At 40.3% G+C, this 23,103-nt stretch overlaps 1 protein-coding gene across 2 annotated transcripts in view; it reads left to right on the top strand.

Moving 5' to 3' along the window:
* The window catches only part of arhgap15 (Rho GTPase activating protein 15), a 630,681-nt gene that overhangs the window by 341,541 nt on the left and 266,037 nt on the right, over positions 1 to 23,103 (top strand). For both annotated transcript variants that reach the window (XM_078403377.1, XM_078403376.1), the window contains exon 9: positions 528 to 654. In XM_078403377.1, the coding sequence (XP_078259503.1) occupies positions 528 to 654 (127 nt within the window). The remainder of the gene's footprint in view (positions 1 to 527; positions 655 to 23,103) is intronic.

Here is a 23,103-nt window from a genome sequence, read left to right as displayed (position 1 = left end):
CCATTCAAAGCTAAATACAATCAATAACTTACGGGACTTATTTAGGAGGTGAATATGTGAAATGTACAATAGGGTAAAGTAAAATAAACTTCACTGCACAAATGCTTCACAGTTCACATGATTGTTCACCCACTGACACTGGAAGACATTTTCAACCTCCTCTTACCCATAGATCGTATGCCATCTCTTATTCAAAAGATTTGGAGGCCCATTCATATGCCTCTGCCAACTGGTTGGTAAGTGAAAGGCAAGTCTGGTTAGATTGGATGCCGCTTTTCCCTCTCATGCTCTGGAGGCATCACTTTGCTTGGCAACCTCATCTGTGATTTGCCACACTATGGGAATCTGCTGCATGAGAAATCGGAGGCAACAAACTTGAATCATTTTGCATTTCAATGATTATATTTGCTTTTTCTGGCTTGGTTGAAGATTGGCTATTGGTACATGCAAAATGATACGTTTTTTTTGTTCATTTGTGGTAAAGAGATTCAAATCTAAATATTTTCTCTCACTGATATCCATTCCAGTCAAAGAAGGGGGTCTCAATACCAGCACACGTTATCTGGAAAAGTTCAAGCAGTGAAGAAGTGAACAGGTGTGAGGGGGACAAACCTAATCCAAAAGAAGCAAAATCTGAGCACAGAAAATCATTAAGTAAGTAACAGTTTCTCCATACCTTGGATTCCTCTTTTAAGTATCCGATAGAAGCATATTCTACAAATATATCAACCGCTTAGAACTGTTCACAAATGCACACCATTGGGTATTGGAAATATTCAGTAGGTAATGCTGCATTGAGAGGAAGAGGGAGAATATTAATAGATCAGATTGATGACCTTTCAACAAACTAGTGCAGATAAAATATCATCAACCTAATGTGTGTGTCTCTGTCTCCTCTCACACACTCTCACTCTCACTCTATCTCTTGCTCACTTTCTCTCTTGCTCACTTTCTCTCTCTCTCTCTCTCTCTCTCTCTCTCTCTCTCTCTCTCTCTCTCTCTCTCTCTCTCTCTCTCTCTCTCTCTCTCTCTCTCTCTCTCTCTCTCTCTCTCTCTCTCTCTCTCTCTCTCTCTCTCTCCCCCTCCTCCTCCCTCCTCCTCCCTCTCCCTCTCCCCCTCCCCCCCCTCCTCCTCCCTCCTCCTCCCTCTCCCTCTCCCCCTCCCCCCCCTCTCCCCCTCCCCCCCCTCTGCCCCTCCCCTCCCCCTCTCCCCCTCCATCTGCCCCTCCCGCTGCCCCTCCCCCTCCCCCTCTCACCCCCCTCTGCCCCTCCCCTGCCCCTCTCCCTGCCCCTCTCCCTGCCCCTCTGCCCCTCCCCTGCCCCTCTCCCTGCCCCTCTCCCCCACTCCCTCCCTCCCTCTCTCCCTCTCTCCCTCCCTCTCTCCCTCTTTCTCTCCCTCTTTCTCTCCCTCGTTCTCTCCCTCTTTCTCTCCCTCTTTCTCTCCCTCTTTCTCTCTCTCCCCCTCTTTCTCTCTCTCCCCCTCTTTCTCTCTCCCCTTTCTCTCTCCCCCCCCTCTTTCTCTCTCTCCCCCTCTTTCTCTCTCTCCCCCTCTTTCTCTCTCTCCCCCTCTTTCTCTCTCTCCCTCTCTTTCTCTCTCTCCCTCTCTTTCTCTCTCTCCCCCTCTTTCTCTCTCCCCCTCTCTTTCTCTCTCTCAAAAGACATGGACTAATCATGCAAAAAAAAGCTTTGTTGGCAATAGAGTTCCCTCCCTCGGTTACATTCTGCCACACAGCATATAAATGTCAATTGATCCCTTACCAGTACGTTGAAAGTATTCCTAATCTCCCATAGTGTCTATTGGGACTGTGGGTAAGCAAATACGCAGTCTAAACTGCCAGTGTTCATTCTCATTTACTTTACCTAAGATATTGCAGGCATCTGCAACCAAGGTCAGGGCTTGTTCCTATTACTTAGCATTTCTATGAATCCAGATCACAAGACAGACAATTTGTTGGTTAGGTGAAGCTGTAACAAATAAACAATGGACATTGTGATTTGACCATTCATCCCATTATCTAAATCTTAACAGATGAGTCAATACTGTAATCTTTGATCAGAACAGAGGCAAGTAATCTTTAGATGTGATCTTATACAGAAAACCAAAGATGCATTGTTGCAAAGAATATATTTGATTCAGAACATCAGGTAGCAAAAACATTTTCTGGCCTTGCAATGCCTGGTATAATGCCTCCCTAAATAAAGAAATGATGACGTTCTCTGGCACAGTCATCATTCACCTAAATTAACAAATGAAAATGGTAATAAACTAAAGGGCTGTTCCTCATTAAAGAAAGCGTATTTATGTTGATTAAAGTTGATTTTGGCTCTTTACATTTTTTGAAAGGACCTACTTCTAATTTAACTTTTTGAGAGCCACAGGCAAGTGACATTTCATCACAGCTTGCTTTTTGGTAGTATGAGCCATGCTAAAAGACAATTTTTAATTTAAAAAATGGGTGAACATTGTCCTTCATATGTGATTTCTAATTATTTTAAGAGATATCTGTAATGTGCCTTAAGAGAATCCCATACAAAAAAAAAAAAAAATGGCAACCACTGTCTTCAATTGAATGCAAATTAACATAATCTGTGCTGATGGATTAACTTCTAGCCTTCCCACATCGTTGTATATTTACTGGTATATATTGACCATTTTATATTTCCTAGTAATAATGTACAAATTATTTCAGAACAAATTGAATTAGGACATTAGTCATTCCACGTGGCATCAGTTTATTATTCGTCACTGGTCAGGTGACCAGTAGAATCACAAATAAAGCCATCGTTTTGGCAAAATAGCAATTGGTATAGTTCTGTGATTGCATGAACTTCAACACACCTTTTCGTTTAAGAATACAAATTATTAGCTCGATAGACAATCCCATAGTGAACATGGGTAGGAAGGAACTGCAGATGCTGGTTTAAACTGAAGATAGATGTCTTCAGTCTGTGGCAGAAGGGTCTCGACCTGAAACGTCACCCATTCCTTCTCTCCAGAGATGCTGCCTGTCCCGCTGAGTTACTCCAGCTTTTTGTGTCTACCATAGTGAGTATTGTCAAATGACACTTTCATATTCATAGACACAAATACATAACATGTAGCAGTAGGCATGGGTGCCGTCTTCAATGCTGTCTCGACTCTGTTGTATCAGAAGATGTGATCTTGGAGAGTTATCTACCTTTTGCTGCCACTTTCATGTGTCTGCAATTTTTAATCAAATGTTGACATTTTCAGTTTCTTTGAAAAATACTGTGACATAAGGTTGCTCACATGAGGGATGGCAAATATGCCAATGTTTAAAACACAGCTGTGGTGTTGCCAAAGTATAGTGAAGAACTTACTGTTGACACTGATAAAATAGTGCCCTCTTTGGATGACTCAAAAGACATTGTCATCATGAGAACTTGATCAAACTTTGCCTTTGCTGAATTATACTGTATGTAAGAACATTTGTAGAAAATGGAAAATTCGAAGAAACAGCAGCCAACCTTAGCATTTTGAAGTAACTTAAATTGTTTTGTTGACAGATATCAATACTATTTTGTTTAAATCTTGATGGGAAATATTTTGATGTACAAAATGTGGGGAGTAGTATTTTTATTTTTTGAGGGTCTCTGTACCAATTGTAAGGCTGCCATGTATTGACTGTTCTTAATTGTCATCGAGAAGGCAGTGATTGTTCTTGAATCACTGCAGTTCAATTCCTGGATGTACTTTCACTATATTGTCAAGTCAAGTCAATTTTATTTGTATAGCATATTTAAACACAACCCACGTTGACCAAAGTGCTGTACATCCGTTCAGGTACTAATAAACGAACAACTAAATGGCACATAAACATAACAGCACAATACATAAACAGTTCACAGCGCCCCCTCAGAGGGCCTCAAACGCTAGGGAGTAGAAATAGGTTTTGAGCCTGGACTTAAATATTGGTTTTAGACTCGGTGATGGTGGTTCCAAATTAAGTTGGAATGCAACTTGGAGGGTAAAATATATTGGGTACTCTGAAATAACATAGGAAAATGATAAAGACAAATCTTCAGTTAAACAGGCAACATTTCTTTCATTCTGTGAAATTACTGACATTGATTAATCCCATTTTCATTCAAATGGGTTTGTGTTCAATGCATATTTTATTATGTCGGCAACTCTAGAAGTAGCTCTGCAGATAGTTAATGCATCGACATAAAACTGTTTTAAGAAATGAGCTGTTCATAGCTGCTTTCTTTCCATCAGAGGGCACAATTTAACAACACCACTATATCTGGAGTTTAACAAGTACACTTATCATACTATAACCATCAACTTTATCTAGGAGTTCATCAATTCACCTGCATGTGCCTGTTTCTAGTGAGAGTCAAATCTAAGTAGAATGTCACAGCAGGGATAGTAATTCTTATTCATCTTTGTGCCTGAACCAACTTCACATGAGAACACATTGAAATTGATGACAGTATAAGACCTCTACCCACCAATTTTAGTTTAAAGATCCAGCATGGACATAGATGCTTTGACCCACGGAGTCCTTGCGAACAATCGATCACCCATTGACACTAGTTCTACGTTAATCCACTTTTGCATCCACTCCCTGCATACTCGGGGCAATTTACTGGGGCCAAACCCACACGCCTTTGGGATGTTGGAGGTAACTGGAGCACCAACATAGTCACAGGGGGAACATGAAAATTCCACTCATACAGCACCCGAGTTCAGGATCAACTCCGGGTCTCTGGCGTTGTGAGCAGCAGCTCCACAAGATGCTCCACTGTGCTGCCCTTTTGTAACATAATGTTAAGTATTGAAAGAACTATGAACACCATGATAATTTCCTAATGAAATGTTATACAAAAGGTATCTTGTGTAACATCGTGTTCAGCTTTGACAGACCTGTGCTGGCCAGCACTATACCCCAAGCTTATGAACTAAGAGAACCATATCAACAAGTTGTATACCAGTATAATGTACTGATAGAACTATACAGATGATTATGATTAGCCAGTGTTATAAAATGGGAGGACTGCATTCACCAATATTGTTTGCATGACATAGTGATTAACCTGTGCCTATCAATATTGTTTCTTTGTATCTCAAATTGTAAATGGATCTTGATCTACATTTGTAGTTCAGAACATTTGGTTACATACATAGATACATACACAATAGGTGCAGGAGTAGGCCATTCGGTCCTTCGAGCCAGCACCGCTATTCAATGTGATCATGGCTGATCATCCACAATCAGTACCCCGTTCCTGTCTTCTCCCCATACCCCTGGATTCCACTAGCCCTAAGAGCTCTATCTAACTCTCTCTTGAATGCATCCAATGAATCGGCCTCCACTGCCTTCTGAGGCAGCAAATTCCACAAATTCACAACTCTGTGTGAAAAAGTTTTTCCTCAACTCAGTTCTAAATGGCCTACCCCTTATTCTTAAACTGTGACCCCTGGTTCTGGACTCTCCCAACATCGGGAACATGTTTCCTTCATCTAGCGTGTCCAATCCTTTAATAATTTCATGTTTCTATAAGACCCCCTCTCATCCTTCTAAATTCTAGTGAATACAAGCCCAGTCACTCCATTCTTTCATCATATGACAGTCCGGCCATCCCTGGAATTAACCTTGTGAACCTACACTGACCCTGACATGATCCCTGGTATCTGCTGTGTGACCCGCTGGTCCAGGCTGTCCCTAACCCAGGTCAATGCTTGATCACGCATTAAGCCAATATTGGATGGGTTTGGTACTCAGACCCATACCCAGCTCAGATAGACACTGGTGACTGATTGGATGGTTGGGAGAGTTGAGTCCTTTCTCCTGTGTCCAACTGTAGTCTCTACAGTGCTCCTTCTATTGCAAGCACCTCTAAATATGCAGTGAAAATACAGATACTCCTTTAAGAGAGTTAGAACTGTCTGAGGCTAATCTGGCCTGTCATTTCAGCCTTTGATGATTTTACAAGAAAATTAGAATCGCACACCATAGAGCCTCGATAAAGTGGATGAGGAGAGGATGTTTTCACTAGTGGAAGAATCTAGGACCGGAAGGCACAGTCTCAGAATGGACATGAGGGGGAATTTCTTTAGCCATGGTAGCCATCATAGGATGGTGAAGAATGGTGAAGTAAAATGGGAATGGGGAATCTAGAATAGGAGAACATTCAATGCTCAGTAAAACATAACTCAGAATGTAAGTAATTAAAAAGAAAACAAAAGGCAGGCTAGAATTGGAGCAGGTGTCCTCTTCAAGGAACAGACTTTAGAAACATGCTGGGCTTGGATTTTAGTTTGTACTTTAGTGAGCACTGCCTATTAATTCTAAACATTTTCGTTTAAAAAGTAAATGCAGTGGCCTGATGTGGTGATGGCACATAATAAAACATAGTAACTGATTTCAAACATTGTCATGTACAAGATGTATTGTTATTTCCTGAAGGTGACCTTGAAAATATTTTATAATATTCAAATATTTTCACTTACAGTTGGTCTGCATATCCATTTCATACCTGCCACAATTTAAAAATGGCTAAAAGTTTTGAGATAAGCTTTACGAGAAGATCTAGTTGTAGTACAGTGTTAGATCAGAAGTTTGTCTGAAATAATTGGAAGTTTGCTTTATAAGGCAAACAAAAAGAAATAATGAAGCTTTCAAGTGAGTCCCCTCATGGCTATATCGGGATTGAGCACTCGGTTCAATAACTCTAACTTAAGACACTCATAAAAGAAAGAAAAACCTGTAATTGTCAGCCACATAGTTAATCCTTAGCCTTGTGTCACTTTTCTATACATGGAATTTAAAAGGCTTCCTCTGATACACAGGGGATCAAACTTTACAGACAGGTAGGCTATTTGGTAAATGCTGCTGAATGCAGTTATGTGGTACTGATGTTTGCTTTGAGAAAGGTTCCATCAAAGAAATCCTTTTGGAGCTCAAATCAGAAGTACTCCCTGTGGTGCTCTGTACTGTTCCTGCCCTCTTTGTTGCTTTTTTTTCTCCCGTCAGCTTATATTGAAACCTGGCATTTGAAATCAGACTGATATTTGATGATTAATCCTCTTTTCATCGTGCTGAGAAAGCCATGTTTAAATGCTGGAATAATTTGCACATCATCTAATGAATGTTTGCTTTGAAACACTTACCTTGGTGTTTTTATTCTTTCTTCTTTGCCCCTGTAGATTTGTACTGTTTGGTTTTATTCTGCTGAAATCAAATCAGCAAACATTGCTGTTGTCTTTGGATCATCAAAAATGGTCAAATAAATATCCATGGAGAAATCTCCATTAGTTTGAATTAACAATCAACTTCCTTTTAAGAAGAAACCTAAAGGCAAACTTATCACTTTTATGTGTATTTAACTTCTGTCAGCTCCTCAAAGCAAAAAAAAGAAGAAATTGCAGATACTGGAAGTCTGAAATAAAAACATATTGCTGGAAATACTAGGAGAGTTAAACAGAATTAACATTTCAGGTCAATGACCTTTCATAAGAACAAAGAAACTTAGAAATTACATATATTTGACATTTAATTTGTTTGATTTAAAACTTGGTTTTGATGAAAACCTAAGGATCTGAAGTGTCAGCTGTTTTTCTCCTCATAGATGCTGCCTGAGCTTCTGAGTGTTTCCAGCATTTCTGGTTTGATGGGTCTTTTTTCTAAACTTCTGAGATTAGTCTAGATGATTCTTCAGTGGTGGCCGTGGAAGCTGAAGCATTTCGGAAGCGTGATTTGAATTTGCTGAGTTTGACCCACAGTAACGTGAAACCGTTTGTAGCAATTGACCGTAATACGTCAAGTAGGCTGTGAGGAACTTGAACACGCATTGGCATAGGGAGTGATACTTACAATAGCTTAGCATTGGCGCAAAGACCCCATGTATTATAGAAGCATCCCCATGTTGCTGTTGCTATAGAAGAAGCATATTCTCATAATAATTCCAATTAAGCATGCTCAGTGGACAAATGAGAGAGGCCCATTGAGGATATCTGAATGATTGAAGGATGAGACAAAAGCTTTTCAATCGTTTTGACTATCTTCAATTCTGCAAGATGATTTCAAACTTCAAATATATTTTTCAGTATTTACTTTGATCCTGTTTACTACACACAAAGCTCTTTTATCCATAGATTAATACCTTTTATTTTCTAGATCACTGACTCTGACATGGGATCTTGAATCATTGGAGAGCACCATATTAGCAAATCCTGCATTATGCCGTGGAGGTATTTTGCACAACAGATTTGAAAGTCGAAAAGATTTATATTGCCACAAATATCGCCCTGGTGTTGAAGTCTTTTGAGGTCTTTAACAAACTTCAGTGAGAGAACAGCTCTTGAATGTTTAATTAAAAGGGTTTTTTTTTAAGATCAGTGAAATTTTACTCATGTACTTAACATATTTACACACAGGATTGGACCGTATTTACAGCTTTTAATTCAAATATTGATAAGATACAATACGATATGACATGATACGTTAAAACATTATTCATCCCCGGAGGGAAATTGGTCTGCGAACAGTCACATCACACAAGGTACACAAAAACTTGAACTTAAAAGTGCAAAAATAAAGAAAAGGACAAGCGACTGTTGGGTGGCTGCTGCGTGCACAGCGTCTAAACCGGAACAAACCGGAACGAATAACAAACAAACAAACAAACACAGGCTTCACCCCTGGGCAGAGGATTCTAAAACCAGAGTGCCCACTCCCTCCCCCACGCCGGGTCCCCCATTGTTTATCACAGCGGTCCCCCCACGTCGGGTCCCCATTGCCTTCCCCGCCCCCCCCCCCCCCCCCCACCCCTCACGTTCCACCGCCACTGAGGCTCACGCTGCTGCCAAGGCTCCCACCGCCCTGAGGATCCCATTGCCGCCTAGGCCCCATCACCGCCGAGGCTGCCTTTGCCATCGAGGCTCAAGTTGCTGTCGGGTCTCCCGCTGCCGCCACCGAGGTTCCCATCCCTGCCACCGCTGAGGCTCCTTCGACCCAGGCAGGCTTCGCCGCCCCGTTTATCCGCAGTCCCGTGGGAGGCCTGTGGGCCGTCGGGCCTACCGGGGCACGTTCTGGTTGTCGGTCGTCTCTCTGGTCATCGGCGCCTTGGTTGTTCGGCGGGTGGATCTGGCCTATGCAGATCCCCGTGACACTCACGCCATGTGCGCGGCTTCCCGGGACACTCCATTATTTAACACAAAGTAATAATATTTGAAAAGCAAACCTTTTATCACAGTAAAATTCAATAGATTCTTTCAGGCATAGATTGTAAATTAGTGGAGCATAGTAACCATCCCCTTCAGTCCATGGAGTGGGTGCCGATACTGATACCAATGTAAACTAATCCCACCCGCATGCACATGATCCACATGCCTGCATCTTCTCCCTGTTCCTGTGTCCATCTACATGCCTCTTAAACATTGCTGTTGCATTTGTTTTCACCACCTCCCCTGGCAGAGGCACATTGGGTCCCCAGCTAATAAGCAAAATAATGTTTTATTTAGAACATTCTGTATTCCAAGTACATTAATACTTGGCCTGACCATTTCATTGCTTATCTAACAGCTGAGACCATTCATATTTAATGTTCAAATCAACAGACAAGATATTAGCTCCATCATCATTAAGAACTATCTTTATCTGCTCTTTCATAGTTTGTAAAGCATGACTATACTGTCAGTAACTCAACTGGTTCATCCCCATCTGGGCCAACATGGGTGTGGGGAGAGAGTGGACATCTAAAATGATGAAAACCAAAATATTTCAACGTTCAGGTGAATTCCCGGGAAAGTAATAATTATCCATACCTGGAAAGGAGATAGATAAAACAGCTCAACTAAGCTTAATTAAAAAAAATAAAGTGCTGCTGGAACTCAGCAGATTAGGCAGCATCTGTGGAGGAAATGGTGAGATGATTTCTCTGCTTTGAACCCTCAGGGAGTTTCTTCTGTCTCCTTCTCATTTAACTATATCCATCGATGCCCAAGTAAATACCACACCGGCAGCAAAAGAGGAAGTTTACTGCCACACACAGGGTGCCCAATGTTTGAGGCTGATTTGAATGGATATTTCAGAGCTTCAATATAATCAAATATAGTTATGAAATTTTCTAGTAATCACAGGGTCACATTGTTATCAATAGGAATTTCAAATTTACTTATCACAATGACCACACTCATCTACGCCATTGTGAAATGTATAATGATGTCAAATGGTGTATGAAGGAACTGCAGATGCTGGTTTAAACCAAAGATAGACACAAAATGTTGGAGTAACTCAGATGTCAAATTGTTTGATATTATTTTTCTCTTTTGCCTTTCCAATTAATTTTCATTAATATATAGTTTGCTGTAGATTTACAGGTCAGACGTTCCAGGATTTCTAGGAATTTTACAGGGTCCATTTATCATTATCTCAATAATGGGGAGCTAAAATAACAAAAAAGGCAATGGCAATAGAAGATTATAATTGTAGAATGAAAACATTACAACAATACAAATAAATTAAAAAAAACACTAATCAGGCATGTAAACTGTTTACTACATACTGCATTGGTCCAAGGTGCCAATAAAGTGCAGCTATATTATAGGCTGCACCTAAACTGAGTATAACCGTAAATAATTTTTGTGGTTGATTTATAAGGTTGTGAAGGAACAGGAAATGCACTTATTCTTTAAAATATGAGGCAAATGTAGGTATTTTAATTTACAAAGAGACCTACTGATTCCTTTGGCACAATTAAAATTGAACTTTTTTAGAAATGTGGGATTTTAAAATGCAGAAAGCAATTTAGATAACCTTCACTTGCTCTTCAATCTGTGTTGGCAGACCGACAAAGACCTATAAAGGATGATTGTGGTGCAACTCAACAATCCTCAAGATAAAATTAAATTAATAATTTTTCAAAGGCATAATCACTTCAACTGCTAGATATCTAATCAGTTTCCCTTTCAATTTACCACCTCACTTCATCATGTATATATATTAACAATCTTCTACGTACAACAGTGTGATCTGTACATATATTTACCTTTTTGAACTTAAACCATGCAATTCATATCATATGAAATTGAATGGATGTTCAATTTATTTAAAGCATTTAGAATGTTGATTTTTTTTCTATATTTATTTTGTGGGAGGTGAACACCATCAATAAAGGCAAACATTTATTCTCCTTCAGAAGGTGTTGATGACCTGCCTCCTTATCCTACTGCTATAATTTTTTCCCCCCTCATGATAAAGGACATGCTATTATATCTAGGTCAGGATGATGTTGGCATGAGTGGAACCTCCAGGTGGTGGTTTCACCTGGGGCCTGTTGCCATGTACATGTGGATGTTTGACTTCTTATCGAGTCCACCTCACAAGATTAGAAATTGTTCAGCCAGAGCTGAACACACTTCTCGGCATCTGCATACAATGGTGTCTTGCGCTTCTTGTGCGTAGTGGTGGAAAGATTGGTGGAAACAGGGCCACGACGTCAACGCTCTTTCCTTGACCCCGATAGTTGACTGCAGGTTGAAAGTGGCTGACAAAGAGGCCTTGGCATGTTACCACAGCGTATCTCTTGGCTAGTCCTTTATTAGCCAAGATCAATAAAAGATGCCTTAATTAGTATTTACAGGGCACTATTTGAAATAAGAAGTGCTGTTTTTGCCTGATATTTTGGACAATATATCTTTCCACGTACACTGTTGAGAAAGATATTTGTGGGATCTTGCTACCATCAAATTGCCTCTGCATTTGCTGGATAAATAACAGTAACAAGACTTTAAAAATAAGTCATTAGCTGTGCAATGCTCTGGGCTGTCTTGAAGAGATGAAAGATATTAACATTTCGTAACTATTAATCATTACTGAGCTATTTTCTCTTCAGTTCAAACATTCAGTTTCTCATTCTCTTCAGATGCTTATGCCTAATTCGAGAGAGTTATTCACCTGCTTCTGACCATGCCATTCTAATGTCAAATGTTCCCACAGTAGCACAGTGATGAAAATGCACACAGTACTATGAAATGGGAAAGAGAATGAAGCTGTTCCTTATGCAAGGCAACTATCAGATAGACATTATACTAACAGGCCTTCATAGTTGTGAGAACTAGACTATCCGCAACATGCCTCTCAGAACAGATGGAAAAAATCACCATCTATATCTCCACACAATCCTCCACTTTTACTGGATTGTGAGCAAAATAAAATCAGTTTCTTCACTCAGGCCAACATCCTCATCATTGAAGCCCTCGTTACCTTGAGCAGGCCATGTTATTTACGTGCTCAGCACTAGACTCAGGAATAGAAACTCTTTTCAAAACTTCGTCATGGGAAGATATTCAAAGATATGCTCAAAGCATCCTTGAAGGGACACATCTCTATTGTTTCCCCTTCTACCCTCATGCTTTGTGCCGAGCAACTGGCACCGGTATTTTCAATATCTACACAGATATTTTCAACCAGTCCCTGCAAACCTGTACTGTCCCTGCCTGCTTCAAAGTCTCCACTATTGTCCCTGTACCCAAAAAGACAAGGATCACTGGTCTTAATCACTGTAGGCCTGTCACACTGACCTCTGTAGTCATGAAGACCTTTGAAAGACTTGTGCTGGCCCAGCTGAAAAAAAATCACAAACCCCCTGCTGGACCCTCTGCAGTTTGCATACCGGGCCAATAGATCGGTGGATGACGCAGTGAACCTAGGCCTGCACTTCATCCTCCAGCACCTAGATCGCAAGGGGACCTATGCCAAGATTTTGTTTGTGGACTTTAGCTCTGCATTTAACACCATTGTGCCAGAGCTACTACACTCCAAACTCTCCCAGTTGACTGCCTGAACACCTCTGTCAGTGGATCATCAACTTCCTGACAGACAGGAGGCAGCATGTGCGGTTGGGAAAGCACATCTCGGACCCGCAGACCCTCAGCACATGAGCACCGCAAGGCTGCATAGAATTACTTGCGAGCAGAGCACCAAGGCACATTCCTTGTATGTGTGCATACTTGGCCAATAAACTTATTCATTCATTCATTTATTCTAGCTCTTGAGTGGATTTGTATGCATTTTTATGTAGCAGCCTTTTTATATACCAGCCATAGACAAGATAAACTCTCTATTTAAGTTCAGGATAAGACGGATGCCTGTAAAAAAAAAAAAATCACATTCCGAACAGAGACCAATCTCTCAAACAAGGGTTTTTGTCAGTGTATAAAAAAAACTAAATCTGAGAATATGGTTAGTTGATGGGTTACTCCTGGGCCATTGAATACCTCCAGTTTAGTTTATTTTTAGTCTAGTTTAGTTTAGTTTAGTTTAGTTTAGTTTAGTTTAGTTTAGTTTAGTTTAGTTTAGTTTAGTTTAGTTTAGTTTAGAGATGCGGCGCAGAAACAGGCCCTTCAGCCCACCGAGTCCATATCATATCATATCATATATATACAGCCGGAAACAGGCCTTTTCGGCCCTCCAAGTCCGTGCCACCCAGTGATCCCCGTACATTAACACTATCCTACACCCACTAGGGACAATTTTTACATTTACCCAGCCAATTAACCTACATACCCGTACGTCTTTGGAGTGTGGGAGGAAACCGAAGATCTCGGAGAAAACCCACGCAGGTCACGGGGAGAACGTACAAACTCCTTACAGTGCTGCACCCATAGTCAGGATCGAACCTGAGTCTCCGGCGCTGCATTCGCTGTAAAGCAGCAACTCTACCGCTGCGCTACCACCGACCAGCAATTCCGGCATATTAACGCTATCCTAAACACACAAGGGACAATTTTACATTTACACCGCCAATTAACCTACAAACCTATACGTCTTTGGAGTGTGGGAGGAAACCGAGGATCTTGGGGAAAACCCACACAGGTCACGGCGAGTACGTATGAACTCCATACAGACAAGCACCTGTAGTCAGGATCGAACACAGGTCTCTGCCGCTGTAATCTAAAAAATCTTCATCCTAACCATAACATTTTCTGTAGCCTGTAATCCAAGAGAATGACACATTTGCGATTTTTGTTTCCAGGCTACACTGTAATTCTCAAATAGTATCTCACTGTCACCTGGTCTGTTTGGAATGAAGCAACCACTGACAGATCACCAATATGCACCGATTAACTTCCTATCAATATTATCTGGCAGTCACAAGGCAAGAGCTTTGTTCAAGATCATGCTTCCTTGTTTTGAGAAAGTCCACATACACCGATGAGGCTAAACATTATGACCACTGACATGTGAAGTGAATAACATTGATTATCTTGTTACAATGGCACCTGTCAAGGGGTGGGATATATTAGGCAGCAAGTGAACAGTCAGCTCTTGAAGTTGATGTGTTGTATGCAGGAGAAATGGTTAGGAGTAAAGACCTCAGTGACTTTGACAAGGGCCAAATTGTTGTTACCAGATGACTGGGTCAGAGCATCTCTGAAACGGCAAGGCTTGTGGGGTGCTCCCGGTCAGCAGTGGTGAGTACCTACCGATAGTGGTCCGAGAAGGGACGAACCACAAACCAGCAACAGGGTGTTGGGCACCCAAGGCTCATCGATGCATGAGGGCAACGAAGGCTATCGTCTGGTCCGAAACGTCAGAAGGTCTACTGTGGCACAAGTCACAGAAAATGTTAATGGTGGTCAAGGGAAGAATATGTCACAAACACAGTGCATCCCACCCTGCTGCGTATGGAGCTGCGTAGCCGCAGATAGGTCAGAGTGCCCATGATGATCCCTGTCCATCATCAAAAATGCCTACATTGGGCACACGAGCAACGGAACTGGACCTTAGAGCAGTAGAAGAAGAAGGTCACCTGATGCGATGAGTCCCGCTTTCTTTTAGATCACGTGGATGGCCATGTATGTGTGCGCCGTTTACCTGGGGAAGTGATGGAACCAGGATGCACTGTGGGAACACGACAAGCCGGTGGAGGGAGTGTGATGCTCTGGGTAGTGTTCTGCTGGGAAACCCTGGTTCCGGCCATTCATGTGGCCGTCAATTTGACACGTGTCACCTACCTAAACATCGTTGCAGACCAGGTACACCTCTTCATGGCAATGGTATTCCCTGGTGGCAGTGGCCGCTTTCAGCAGGATAATGCACCCTGCCACACTGCACACATTGTTCAGGAATGATTTGAGGAACATGATGATGTGTTCATGGTGTTAAACCTGGCCTCCAAATTCTCCAGATCTCAATCCAATTGAGCATCTGTGGGATGTGCTGGATCGACAAGTTGATCCACGGTGGCTCCACCTCGCAACTTATAGGACTTGAAGGATCTGCTGCTAATGTTTTGGTGCCAGATACCACAGGACACCTTCAGGGGTCTTGTAGAGTCCGTGCCTCGGCAGGTCGGCACTGTTTTGACGGCACATGGAGGACCAACAGCATATTAGGCAGGTGGTCATGTAGGAAAATAACTGCAGATGCTGGTACAAATTGAAGGTATTTATTCACAAAATGCTGGAGTAACTCAGCAGGTCAGGCAGCATCTCAGGAGAGAAGGAATGGGTGACGTTTCGGCTCGAGACCCTTCATCAGACTGGTGGTCAGTGTATGTGTCTGCAGCCAGCTTGTTCATACTATGCAGAGACTTTAAATCTGCTCAAGTCCTTTTAAATTCTTAGTCACCCCACATTAGCATTTTCTGTGCAGGGCACCCCATGTTTCATAATTGCACTTCTCCCTCTGCAGACTCCAGTGGCAATTGCCATGGGCCAATCTAAAAAGATGCACGAAATGAACGGGAACCATCCTATCTGGTATAAGTCATGTCAGGAGCACGCATTATTTGGAATGAAATTAACACCTTATTTTTAGACTTTACTTCCCAGATCATTAAATCTGAACGTGTTTTGAACCTTAATATTAAAAAAAACTTGTAGCATTTCTAACAAAGGTCATTAACTGTGCGTGCTTGTTGTGTGCTAGATTTCACACAAACTTCAGCAGTTTCCAGGACATGCAGTTTCCAGTACATTCAGTTTCTGTTGATCTGTCTGGCAGCATTCACAATGTAATAATTCCCAAGTAGTGAAGAAAATTTTGATATTTCCACAGTGGCCTTCAAAAAATATGTTAAGTCGGTTTCATTTAGTTCTGAGCTCTCTGCACTTTTTTAAAAAGATAAGTCTTGAACTGCTCATGGCCATTGGGGGTAGATAGGCTTCATGGTTCGATACATATTGAACAAAGGATAATTTCAGTTATGCTTAATAGATGCCAGTATCTTATGTTAAGGGGGGAAAAAAATGGTGTCAGCATTAGAAGTAAAACAAAGCCCACTTATTTTTTAACTGTTCAATTTTGTTCCTGAATGTTGTTTTTTTTAATATAAATCAGCATATGTTACTATATAAAATACTGATATTAGGAGGAAAGGGATAAGGAAAGAAATCAAGAAACAACGAGTTACAGAATCTTAATATTCTTCACTCCTATGGTTGAGGAAACTGTGCTTCAGATAATTGAAAATAATATTTTTCCTCAATTAAGTTTTTATCAAATGTTTCCTGATTTGAAGTGGTGGTTGCTGAACATATTCTGTCAAGAACTCTTTGTGCTTTCTTAATTGTACATCTTTCTCTTTAAAAAAAAAGTTAACTTTGTGTTGAAGACGTTGTGCTGCTGCAACACTGTTTGTTGTATGGAGTTGTGGCCTTGGAACCCATCGGGAATCCATTATAACCTAATAAAAAGCATGCTTGGCTCATAATTTACTTCTTTAAGTCACTGAACTTATTTCTTCAGGTCACTGAAATTATTATTGATTTTAATCAGCACTGCAGTGGCAGCCAAAGTAATATACAGAAGTTTTGCTATGATGAATGTAATACCTTTTATTTAGCTATTAGATTGACAGATTTTTCTTTTCTCCTCAACCTTTTCATCAAAAGGTGAGGAATAGCATGTTAATGATGGGCGTCATGTGAAACAGTTTGTAAATGAAAAACACAATTAAATTTACCACATCCACGACATTGAAACTTGTGAAATAACTGTATGCCATATTAATGGTTAAGTACGTTCAATTTCAGCAGAAAAATGTCCTTTCAACTCTATTGCATTCCAGATTTGGCCATCATAACATAATTTAATATCTGCTTTAATATATATATAAAAAATAAACAACTGTGCTTTAAAAAATATTCTTTAACTCAAAAGCCTTTCAGGGGCGAGGCTCACACATTGGGTGTGTAATATTGTATAATAATGACTAATTTCAATTAGGACCCGATCATACAAACAGGGTGCGAAAGGCATTGAGGTGGATGTACACAAGAAAGAACTATTGATGCTCTGGCATTGAGATCAATGAGGCACAAAGCGAGGTTTGGGAGCAGGATAGCTTAGGGTGTGGTAAAATGAAAGAAATGAAGGAAATAGCTGTAGATATTTCAGCAAGGGTTAATTGAGAAGCATCATGACCAAAATATTGGCTCGCAATAATACGGTAAAGTTATAATAATGGCATTAAAAGGAAAATAAATACATTAATAAAAATATGGAATGTTTGGAAGACAGACCCCATGTTGTCCAAAGGCAAAATTCTACAGATTGAAGAGCAGGAGAGCAGTAGGAAACACGGAGTGAGATGCAGTGAGAGAGGATAGAATTCCTGCTGGAGAGAAAAGTTCTTCAAAGTAGTCATGTTGAGTATTATGAGGTTTCACAGGGTTTTTTTTTTCATGCCCCATATAGTACCAGTTGTCCACTTAATGCAAGATAGATAAAAGATGGATAAAATTAATATTTTAATTTAAATTCCGATGTTTGTTTTATTCTTAAGAATCTGCTCATATTATTTTATTCATTTAAATATTTAACGAGAATAGTTTAAGTCTTCCCTCTTTGTTGAGATAACAAGACGGTTGAAACATTAACAGCTAACAAGAAAATGTGGAGTGGTCTTAAAGTTGGCAAACTAAATTTCCGGTTGAAATCTTATTGAGAGCGAGAGAGGATATGTTAATGTAGCGGTTAAGTTCCTGGGCTGGTGTCCAGAGGCCTGGACTTTTGATCTAGAATTCCTCCTGGAGAATTTAAATTCAAATAATTAAATAAATCTGGAATACAAAGCTGGTGTGGTGACAGTGAAAGGTCCAGATTGTCATAAAAGCCTATCTGCCGCTCTAAAACAGTTAGGGAAATGAATTTGTCATCTTTACCCTTGCTGGTGTGCATGGGACTCCAGATGCAGCAATATCTTAAATGTCACCAAGATAGCTATCTTATGGCAACAGGGGTAATTATCACCCTAGTTCAGAGGTTGGCAGTATTGGCAAAGATATGGAAGCTTTCTATTTTCAATCTCCAAAACATATCAGACATATGGAAGGAGGTGATGTGAATGGCAATTAGCAATCCAGAGGTCAGCAGGACAGAAATTGAGGTTAATTAGCCATATGACAGGCGATTCACCACCATCAGTTTTTTATTTCCCATTGCCCGTCAACCCAAACCAGCTCAAAATATCTCTCTTCCAGTCACCTATTTTGGAACAGTAGGGCATTCAACAGATTTTTTTTGTTTTATTTAACTGTTTGTTTCCCAGCCCATGTGAAAAAAATACACCCAGCCACTTGATGATGGTTATATTTCAGATTCACAAAGTTCAGTTATTACCTGAAATGTAAAAGTTTCAGTCCAATATTTATTGAGGTAGGTTGCAAGGAGTTCATTTGTGATGCTTGTGTATGTTTTTTTATGAACAAGTACATCAACATGTGTAATTCTTCACTTCAAATCAACGATAAAAAGAGAAGAGTGAGAAAGAGAAGCCCATGTGCTGACAGCTACTTGAAAGTTCAGTAAAGGACTCGAGGCCTGTTGCAATTTACGTAACAGCACATTCCGGACTTTCATGACTACAAGCAGCAGAACCAACAGTGCTTTGACAGCCCTGTGGCTGTTAAAATGCTATACACCTAGCTCGCACTGGCAGCAACTGTGAGGTGCAGGTCAAAGTCAATAAGATTAGATCCAATTTTTCCACCAGCCCAGATTGCACTTGAACCTGATAATATGATAATCAACATAGCTCCATGCAAAAAAAGCTTCTTTCAAAGAATTTCCAGATACTCTTTCTTGCTTTAGAATGTCACTGATGAACAGTCTTTCAATCATTCTCCATGCAATGCTGTTTTTGCCAGCCTTTAACATCCAAATTACTGAGATGCAATTAAAGTAATATCATATAATAGTCATATAAATAATAGTTGTTATTAGTTCATTAGATAAAATATTTTGTGTGTAATGAGAAATATTGTTATTGACTAAAATCAGATAATCCTTAGGTATACTGTCTACTAAGGCAATTTGCAATCTAAAAATACATTATAAATACCTGCAGTATTTATATAATGACGCAAGGAAATCATTTCACTTGAATATGTTGGTTCACCCAGATTCTGTAATATTCCTACATTAATAGAAAATAACCTGCACAAAATATTTGAAATTCTGCATTCGCTGCTGATTAAAAGTCAAAGCATAAATTGGCTTCTTCAGTAAAGATAGATAAAATAAAAATCTACTAGCGTGCTGTGAAGTCAGAGCCTCTCAGGTGGACTCCGTGTTCCCTTATAATCTTGTGAGCCTGTGCATTTCAATTTAGTTTAGTTTAGAGATACAGCATGGAAACAGGCCCTTTGGCCCGCCGAAACCACACCAACCATCTATCACCTGTTTTCAATAGATAGACACCCGGCACTTGACAAGGAATGTCAACCATTCCTTCTCTCCAGAGATGCTGCCTATCCTGCTGAGTTACTCCAGCATTTTATGTCTACCTGTTTCACTAGTTCTATGTTATCCCACTTTCACATCCACTCCCTATACACTAGGGATAATTTTAGAGAGGCCAACTAAATTTATAAACCCACACATCTGTGGGGTGTGGGAGGAAACTGGAGCACCTACAAAAAACCCAAACAGTCACAGGGAGAATGTGCAAACTTTGCACAGATGGCACCCGAGGTCAGGGTTGAACCTGGGTCCCTGTGAGGCAGCAGCTCCACCAGCTGCGCCACTGTGCTGACTTGTCTTGTACTGTGACTTGTCATCATCCATTATTTCTCCAACAATGGTGGTGTCTGCAAATTTAAAGATGGTTTTACCAGCTGCAACACAGTGCCACCTACTCATTTACTATGTACTGGGATATTTTCCATTGTTTATTGAAGTTCTTTAATTGATGATGATCTTTCTTCTGCTCTGTCAGTAAATTGCTGTGTGCATGTTGAAACCTGTGCCACCAGGTTGTCAAGTTGCTGGAGTTCCACTCTTGTTCATATCCTTCTCCGCCAACACTTGCCCAATGACTTTCAGGAAGGTTACAGGGTTATAATCAAGAATTTGAGCCTTTTTTGTATATTTTATCCCCTCCCAAATGTTTTGGTCCCCTACTGTAGTTCTGCCTGAGATCAGTCAACTTACTACAGGCTGTGGATTGAATGAATGAATGAATGAATGAATGAATGAATGAATGAATGAGTTTATTGGCTAAGTATGTACACGTATAAGGAATGTACCTTGGTGCTCCACTCCAAGGATCCCCTGGATTCCAAGGCTTAGTCACTCTGTTGATGAGCTAACTGTATTATTCAGTTTGTGAACATATTTTTGCACATTACATCTGATCATTAAACAGTAGAAATCCTTAATGGTTCAAAATTAGAAAAGTCATCAATGAGAGTGTTGCATAGAATGGTAATAATTTAAACAGTGTTCATGAGCACTGAAATTTACTCCTGAGTCGAAAATCAAAATAAAACTATTTCAACTAAAAAAACAAAATATATTCTTCATAAGCAAACTATGCTTGCTAATTAGAACAATATCTTGGTACTATTGAATGAGAATGGAGTAAGTCGGAAAAAAACGCAGTAACAAAGCACTGCATCCCGATGCCCAGGCCATGTTCAGCTGACCAGCAAGACTGGGTCATATTTTCAATCATCCTTCCAGCATTAATTGCATGGGGTTTATGTTCCACCAGCGTAAAGGTAGAAATTAATGCAAGCGTAAATAATTTCCTTCAAGGCCAAAGTGTAGCATTGAGGGTATTTGTTCAGCACAGGGTCTTGCAGCATCACATGCTGAATGATCACTACCCATGGATATGCTTTGTCATCCACAATACTAGAATTAACCTAGCTGTCAAAGTAAAACAGGCTGAAAGTTTGAGAATTAGATCCATAGACATTCAAATCATGAATATATTTTATATATATATAAACACCTTCATGAAGTTTAAAAGAAGTATGATTTAAAATTAATTCTTTCAAATTAAAAATACAAAACATTTTAATAATATATAAAGTGAACGCAGTATAAAAATGTATTTCCCTGAATGTAAAATATCCAGTATAAAAATGTAATTCCCTTTGGAAAGAGTGTAGAGGAGGTTTACCAGAATGATGGCTAGATTAGAGGGTATTAGCTTTCAGGGGAAGTTGGACAGACTTGATTTCTTTTCACTGGAATGCTGGAGGTTGAGGGGAGACCTGATGGAAGTATATAACATTATGAGAGGCATAAACAGGGTAGACATTCAGAACTTTTTTCCCAAGATGGAGATATCAAATACTGGAGTCCATGGCTTTAAGATGAGATGGGCAAAGTCTAAAGGAGATGTGCGGAGCAAGTTTTTTTTGCACAGAGTATGGTGAGTGCCTGAAACATACTACTAGAGGTGGTGGTGGAGGAGATGTGACAGTGGCATTTAAGAGACTTTTGGAAAGGCATATGGATATGCTGGGAATGAAAGGATATAGAGCAGATAAGAGTTGGTCTTGGCATCAGGTTCGGTACAGACATTATGGGCTGCAGGACCTGTTCCTGTGCTGTACTGTACTATGCTCTATGGTATCTAACCACCTCCATTAGAATGAATTAAGCGGCAAAAGCACCACCTGTGATTAATGCATTTTCAGAGGGAAAATTTCTCAAGAGCAACTGTTGCATATCTAACATTCTGTGGCTAGATTCTGAAGATGCAATCTCGAAGAGAGTTGTGAAATAAATATCTCCATAAAATTTAAAACTTCTATGTTCGCACACACTTGTGCATGAGTCCAGAACCTCGTGATGGTGACAAAGGAAAAAAAAAACAATAGTTTCACATGGAATCCCAGCACCTCTCATGAAAATAAAAAGCAATAAATATGCTATTAGAGAAAGAGGCATGAGAGTACACACAGAAAATAGGTGCAGAAGGAGGCCATTTGGCCCTTTGAGCCAGCACCGCCATTCATTGTGATCATGGCTGATCGTCCACAATCAGTAACCTATGCCTACCTTCTCCCCATACCTCTTGATTCCACTAGCCCCTGGAGCTCCATTGAATTACAAAACACCATTGTATGTACTCATTTCTCAACTTTCCATTGAAGTCAATGAAACCAAAGATCAGGAGATGAGTACAATTCACAAATGATACTCTAGCAATAACCACAGATACCTAATGTCTTTCCAATTGTAGTAAAATAAAAATATTTCAAAAAAATCTATTTTAGCTAGTCAATGTCAGCAAACTATGAATGATGTTTCAAATTTTTTTAAAAATCTAAAAATGATTGGCAAAATAATATTGGTAGAATCAGGCAATAGGTAGAACATACTGAAATTATATTCTTGATTTGAATGAATAGATCTGCGTATCAATTATCGTGGAAAATTGCATTTGTACAGGTGATGAACGGGTAGCTTAAAGGGCCTGTCCCACTTAGGCGATTTTAAGGCGATTTTAAGGCGACTGCCGGCGACTAGGCTGTCACCAAACGTTCACCGGGGTGTGCGCGGGCATGATCGTGAGGAGTCTTCAATGAAGCGTAGCAGATCTCGGCGCGTCGTGGAAAAAAATTCCAGATAGAAATTTCTCGGTGACAGCTGGCTTGTCGCCAGATATCGTAGCTTATTGCAGGCGCTGTCGCATGCTGTCCCCAGGTTTGCTAGGTTGTCGCAGATGCATTTAGAAGCACATAATATTAAATTAAGAAAAGGCATTTGAAGATACCAGAAGATAGTTTTGTTTAACCAATTTATTTACCGTCAGGGCATTTGACAGGCAGATTGGAGGCGACAGTTTGACGGTCAGGTAAGCGTGGGAATTTTGCGATGTTTCCAAAGAT

This window comes from Rhinoraja longicauda, chromosome 8 (assembly GCF_053455715.1).
Source record: "Rhinoraja longicauda isolate Sanriku21f chromosome 8, sRhiLon1.1, whole genome shotgun sequence".
In the NCBI taxonomy this organism is placed as follows: Eukaryota; Metazoa; Chordata; class Chondrichthyes; order Rajiformes; family Arhynchobatidae; genus Rhinoraja; species Rhinoraja longicauda.
Note: the sequence above shows the minus strand (reverse complement) of the source record. Positions and strands in the feature narration are given on the sequence as shown.